At 35.5% G+C, this 7,238-nt stretch overlaps 1 protein-coding gene across 1 annotated transcript; it reads right to left on the bottom strand.

The window, feature by feature from the left end:
* Nucleotides 1–3,349: 3,349 nt before the first annotated feature.
* Nucleotides 3,350–6,358, bottom strand: LOC142640931 (xyloglucan endotransglucosylase protein 6). The gene is made up of 4 exons (XM_075815252.1): nucleotides 6,091–6,358; nucleotides 5,520–5,620; nucleotides 4,761–4,954; nucleotides 3,350–4,049 (listed from the first exon to the last, which is right to left on the bottom strand). Exons 1-4 carry the CDS (start codon nucleotides 6,251–6,253, stop codon nucleotides 3,629–3,631), a joined length of 879 nt encoding a protein of 292 aa, XP_075671367.1. The 5' UTR covers nucleotides 6,254–6,358; the 3' UTR covers nucleotides 3,350–3,628.
* Nucleotides 6,359–7,238: the final 880 nt, after the last annotated feature.

Below are 7,238 nucleotides of genomic sequence, written 5' to 3'. Positions count from 1 at the left end.
ATAAATCTAAAAGTGTATCTAGTGTTATATCATTTAGCAACATATATATTGTTAGATACAAGAAATAAAATCTTAATTGTGAATTTTTTTTTTTTTTTTTTTGGGTTGAGAAACACACACACACATAACATGAACTTGGGAATATGTTACAAGCCTTATAGACTAGAATGGAGAAATTAGAGAAGCCACTTTGTTTAACAGTCTAAGAATCAACTTTTGATACCATAGGCGAAGTACTAACCAAAATTTAGATTTGGAGTTAGGTCATGAAGATGGAAATGTACTAGATACTCATCCTCGCTCCACTTGAAAATCATACTTCACTTTATTGCTTTAACCATTTTCAATTAAAAAGTCTAATAAAATTAATTGGGAATTCTCTAGCTTATACATACTTTTGAAAGTAGTAAAATATACACAAACAACAGAAAATTGTAAAATTGAAGTAAACATATTAGTAACGCAAAGGAAATAAATTAATAATAAAGAAAGCCAACAACGTCTGCCCTTAATGCTGTTCTTCCAAGTCCAAACACTCTTCTGAATGAATCCTATAAAAACGATGCGTTTCATCAGATTAAAATAGCATACACAGGCAAGCCAACGGTGTGTGCCTTTCGTCCCTAATGAAAGGCTATTCCAAGCCCAGAATTCCAGTAAATTCAATTTAATGTATTTTAATCTAAGGTTATAATTTATAAAAACACATATACAAGTTGTCAACTAATCATAGATACTTGGAAAAGAACTTGGGAAAAAAAAAACTTAAATATTTGTAAAATCTACATGCCCATTAGAAATTAAGAAAAATTAAAAATTAAACAAAGGAAGAATTAACTTACCAAACAATAGTCTTCTAAAAAAACAACAATAATAATCTTGTAGCTTAGAGGATTAACACCTCCTGCTGTTTCCAAATGAGACATACGGGTTTTAAACTTTAAATCCCTCTTCTCAATGTAATTATCAAACTATCAAATAAAGAAATAAACATTTACCAACATTCAACAACAGTCATTCTCACCAAAAAAAAAAAAAAACATTGAACAACAGAAATTGAGATTTAATTGATTGATTTTGATTGCGGTTACCCAAGAGATCTTGGGGATTTCTTCGTTAGGACTTTTCTACCCGAACAGGATCAAACACTCAAATTAAAAGGATTAAATAAATAATTCAAAGTTAGACCAGAATAGCAACTCGTAGGGGATTTTAACAGTGATAGCAAGTAAAATTGGAGTTTTGGGGGTTGCTCAAAGGTGATTTGCAATGGTCATCATTAGGAACCGAATGTGTAAATTGTATGCCGAAACACGGTATTAATAGAGGTGTGTACATAGAGGATCCTAGGATTTTGTAGTTTTTGTACAGAGGCAAACAAGTAACCAAACTCGGGAATTTTTATGTTATTAATTTATTATGTTAGGCACGGTGTGCTATGTATAGCATATATATGATTGGTTTTCTAAACATGATTCTTCTATATATGTGGAGAATTGGCCGAACCTGTACAGGTAACATTCTGTACTCTTCTACTTCAATCATTCAAATTTTGTATGGCTCTTTTTAGTTTATTCAACAATTGGCTGTCCCCCACCTTCATGTGTGAGTCCCATACAAAGCCTCTTGAGTCATACCATGCACCACAAATTTCATATCATCATGCTCTTGATGCTTATTTGGATGTTGATGCTTCACTTGTTTTTGGAATTATTCTCCAAAGGTCTTTCAGCTATAAAAGTGTGCCTAACCTGTCTTGTTGTGTTTAATTTTCTGTTCCCAATCCCATAACGTATAATTAAAGTGATGTTTTCCTTTTTTTCTAGCATATGGCTCTACTGTAAAGCCATTCTGAAGCTTTCAAAAAATGGGGTCATATATCTTTCAGTCATTCACTGTTTTATATAATGAGGGTATGTATCACAACTGCACGATTTGAATTTAAAACCCCCTCTCATGCAATTGGTGGTTTTCAGTAATCTTGCAGGTGTAGAGTGTATGTATTGTTTAGTAGACTTCCTTCTGCATGTTAAGTTCACTTTCTACCGCCTAACAATTTTCATAATATTTTTCACAATAAATAAATTGACAAGTTATTATTGATTTTTATATAAAATTATTTTTATTAATTATCAGTAACAGCTAGACTTATAGATAATGTGAAATATTTTATGAAAATTGTTGTCCGTCTAGAGTTGTTGTGTGAATACACTTCAAAATTCTACCACCTATTATATCAAAGAGGGCCCTCTTCATTTGATGCTTTTAAAAAAACAAATGATGTCCATCATTAAGATGGCCCAGAGGCATCCCTTGGAATAGATAAAGCATCATTTCTTTTTTTCTTTTTTTTGAGGGAAGCATCATCACTTATATTCTAACCCTCCTCTATCGTGGGATTATGTGCTTTGAATTATTGACACCAAAAAGCATTGGTCACACCCTACAAAGCAGAGGGGAGTGAGAGGAAAGTAGCACTACTCAAAAAAACTGGACTTAGAAAGGAACCTGTATGGTCCATAAGAGGTCCACATATATATCAGATAATTAATTGTGATAATTTTACTCAACCATACAAGCTAGTCAATAATGCTAAGTATTAACTATTGCACACAACTTCCACATGTTTGTTGAGAAGCGAGAACGAATAGCAACATCTCGAATTATTTTAAATAAAACAATTTAGCAAACTGACAATGAATTTTGGCTCCACTTCTCTCCTGTCTCAGGATTACAGGGGAATAGGACTTGACTTGGGTATTCATGAAGGATCATGAAAAATACAAAGATCAAGCAATAGAAACCAAATCCTATTCCTATGGAGTTCGTATTAAACTCTTTAAGAATATGAAATCTTAATACATGTGGGCTTGTGAATGAAAGGTTTCTTTGTTAATTTAAGCACCGAGACAGACTACAGATCCATGGAAATTCAAATTCTTCACTGAAAATTAAGAGCATTATCATAGGAATTAAACTTGTGCATTCTAATTCTGTAGGTTGCCGAATATTGCTGGGCATGTATGTGTTAATTGTGGTATAGCAAGAGCCCACAGGATGATTCCAAAGCCTTGAGAGCACAGGCTATAAGGCGTTAACGTGTGAGAGAGAGATAGGAAATTGCATTGTAGGGACCAATGTATACCGAGAAATTACCTCACAAAAACGGTCCTCTCTAGTCCTCCCTCAGTAACAGCTTTTAGGACCACTCACTCAATACCCGTGAGTATATATTACGCTACCACCCTACTATGTACGTTCCATAAGATCGATTATTGTACAAGAGTCAAAAAAAAATTGGCTTGGTAACCCCACAATACGTAGCAGCAAATTATTAGGTCAGGTCAAATGATACAACAGAAAATTTAAAATCACATTAAAACTTTGAAATATCGTACAAACATACAACCAGAAAATTCATGAACAAAATTAAGGAACAAACATGAAGCACATGTTTTATGACATTTGATTACATCTCCCATGCATAGTCCCCCACCCCTCCTATTCCATCCATTTTTACAACGTACCCATACCCAATACATATTTATGACTTTTGATTTGATCCCTCAACAACCCGGCCATTTTTTTTTTTACAATGTTTCCAATGATTCACTGGCCAAATACAGACTTAGTGGCGATGGTGCACACATTCAAGAGGCATGACTGGGAACCTAGCCGTGTCAGTGCAATAGTCATAGACCATGTGTTTGGCCTTAACCCACTTCAGCTGGTGGCTCTGGTGCACATTGAGCTCGGCCAATGTGGGCTCGTCCCACCAATACCTCTTTACCCCACTGCTGCTACACTTCTTGGCACTTTCGGTTGCAGCCGCCGACGCTGCGATCTCACAAGCATCAATTTCAAAACCCGTGTAGGTGGCAATAAAGGGTGCATGGGACCAGTCCGTCTTGACCCTACCACCTTGGGTGGCCCAGTCATCTGCGTTCCAAATTGAGCTGTACACACCCATGGGCTGGTCCTTAGGGAATGCTATCCCTTTGTTTTCCATGTTTGGATGAACTCTTATTGGTGTGTCATCCACAAGAAACCTGAACACCAAAACATGGTAGTATTTTAAGTACTAAGAAAGAATTCTTGGTTGCGATAATGCAATAAATATAACATTAAATTATATAATGACAATTAAAATTCATTCACTTGGTGAAAAAAAAAAAAAAAGATTTTACCCTTGTTTTAACTTATTTAATTGGTTATTATTCACCTAAGCAATATGAGAAAATAACTGTGGGTTAAAAATAAGTAAAAAATGACCGCTGAGAATGATTAACTACGGTCAGAAAACACATGCACACTGTATGTGTGTACTAGTATTAGGCTACCTGCCAAAGCCAATGCCAAAAGCAAAATAGAATAGGCATCTGTCTTTATCTCTGTAAATCGAGTACGTGGACCTAGGGAACACATCATGCTAAATTCCACACTTTCTACTTAGGTTTTTTCGGTTCTTTTCTTTATTTTTAATTACGTTTTTTTCACTTGCAACTTTTAATAATTAAGCCAGTGAAAAGGACATTGTCCCCATGCTCTCACAGCCGCACACACCACTGATTAACAACGCACAGCAATTCTTCGCTTTGTGCAGTGCTTCACAACTAAAACACCCTTATAATCACATCCAAAGAAACACATACGTCACAATACGATGACCAAAATAAATAACACACATCTCACATGTACTACTGTATAACACGTAATTTATAGTCACAAATATGGCGTGAAAAGATAGGTGGGGTCCTTACAGTACGTGGCGCTGGTTCCAGAAGAGGGAGTAGGAGTGGAATTCCTTGGTTGGGTCAAACCAAAGGTTCAATCTTTGCTCTCTGTTACCGACACCGTTCACATAAATATTGGTTTGGATAGTGTAAGGTTCACCAGTAGTGTTTCCCAAAAACTCAAAATCAAATTCATTGTGATTTGGACCGTCCGATGACATCTGTAACAAAGCAATAAAATTTTAATATGGACCCCGCAAGAAATATCATCATCATCACGCACATAATAGTAAAGGGAATTGATTATCAAATGTCATTCTCACACAGACAGATAGTACAATTATACTTACACAAGGTCAACAAATCACTATTAAACTGTTTTATGACTCACTAAGAATATTACATTAAAGCCAATAATGAGGGATTGTGTTCTAAAGTATCTATTGGTTCATGGGGATTTTTGATTGGGACGGGGATTATAAATGCAGATTTACTAAAACTAACGATTGGGAAAGGAGTACGTTATTATTACACACAAAAAAGCAATTATATTTTAGCCGAGTACTAGCCTATTCAAGGATCAAGTAATCTCAAGATCAAATTGTCCAAATCTGGGACAAAGTTCAATGCGTTGAGTGAATTTTCTGTCAAATGTCAACTTATTCAATGGCTGTTCATGCAGTACCAATAGTTACACCAATGTCTATGAGCAAATATACAATACGAATATTGTTGTACATGGCAGAAATGTACATTTTGTAAGAAAGCACATATATTATTGCTTACATAGAAAGCGGTAACAGTTCCAGCAGAGTCACCCTCAACAAGCTTTATCTGTATGGTCACTTTCCCAAACAAATACCTGCTCTTTGATGAAAATCCAGCCCCTGAAATTTCGCACCCGAAATTTCATTAGTCTCTCTTAGTATAATCAGGTGCAACATAGTATCATGTTAAACAATGACACTGTAAGAACCTTATTCCTTACACAAAGATTAAAAAAAGCCTATGTTGACAAATGAAAATCTCTCACTCTCTCTCAGTATGTTATCAAAAGCAACAGAGCATCAAGGAAAACAATGACATGATAATAACATTAGTGCTTAACACAAAAATAAAAGCCTACTAATGATAATAATTATAGATGAACTATCAAAGCTTAATGAACTAGTTCGTCAACCAACTTTATACACGACCAGCGAGGAGCAAAGGAGAAAATACAAACAGAGGATTCAAGAAAGATGAAAGACAAATGCGAAAAGAGAGATTCAATAGAATACAACACAAACCCAAAAGATTGTTCACAGAAAGATTATTTAAAAGTTTGAGTCTTTAAGAATCAAAATAACATTTTTACCAGAATAGTTGTCTAGCTTGAGCTTAAGAAGCTCTCCTTCATAGACAAAATGATCATTGGCCCAGCTTGGCTGAAAGAGCTGATCAAACTTAGATGAGCTAACCAAACCGACCAAAACAAGACCCAGAAAGAAACTCAAGAACACAGACACTGAAACAGCCATGAGAGTTTTGAGAGAGAGCAGTGAGCTAGTCAAGCTTGTCCTACACTGAACTACTCTTATGTGGAGTGTGGAGTCACTCACAAGAGAAGTGGCATTTTATAGCCAAATTTGTATTGGCTTCTCTAACAAGCACCTCTTCATACAATGTAGCCACGTCTTGCACAGTTTCAGCCATGTCACCAGCCACGTCGGTTTCAAATTCCTAGAAATGGACAAAAACAAAATAAAACCCCAAAATTTAAAAAAAAAAAAAAAAAAATTTAAAATTTAGCCGTTAGGTTTACCAAAGCCCACTTCACTTGTGGGAGTACTAGTCGGGTAAGCTGGACAAAGCTGGGCACTGTGTGACACTGTGACATACTGAGTGGCCACCAGTACGACATGTCTCTGATCATAATGATGAGTACGGATCACTACCAATCACGTTTAGACACGTGGAAAAATCCAGCTGGTTCCACTCAGCTGTCCAGTTGTCACTGGCAGCAATGAGTTAAAAGAGCTCTGATCAAAAGCATTCAATTTCAATTCATCTTCTGGCGCTTACAGGAAAAAAGAATACTCGCCCTGTTTGATTGACACGTTTTACCCAGTCTGTTTTTTACGGCGTTTTAAAGTGTAATAAAAGTTTTTTGTTTTTTGAGCTAGAACAGCGCGTATGTAATAAGTGCTTTGGTACAACGTGGGATGTGAAAGCACTTTATTTTCTTTCTTTATTTGTTGTTTTACTTTGCTGACGGCAATCGCCAGCTAGATATTAGAAGCGCACTATACAATGCCATTTAAAGTTGGAAATTATTACACAAGGAAAATGTTTATTTAATTTTTGTAAAAAAAAAATAATAATAATAAAATTTGGGTTTGGAAAAGTGTGCCTTGTTATTGGGAATTTTGTTATTTGATTTTTAAAGTAGTGAAATATGTATGGATGTTTGGAATGGGCTATACTGTATACGTTTTATGTTGTTGGGAATGGTTTAAGTGGGGT

Source organism: Castanea sativa, chromosome 6 (assembly GCF_040712315.1).
Source record: "Castanea sativa cultivar Marrone di Chiusa Pesio chromosome 6, ASM4071231v1".
NCBI lineage: Eukaryota > Viridiplantae > Streptophyta > Magnoliopsida > Fagales > Fagaceae > Castanea > Castanea sativa.
Note: the sequence above shows the minus strand (reverse complement) of the source record. Positions and strands in the feature narration are given on the sequence as shown.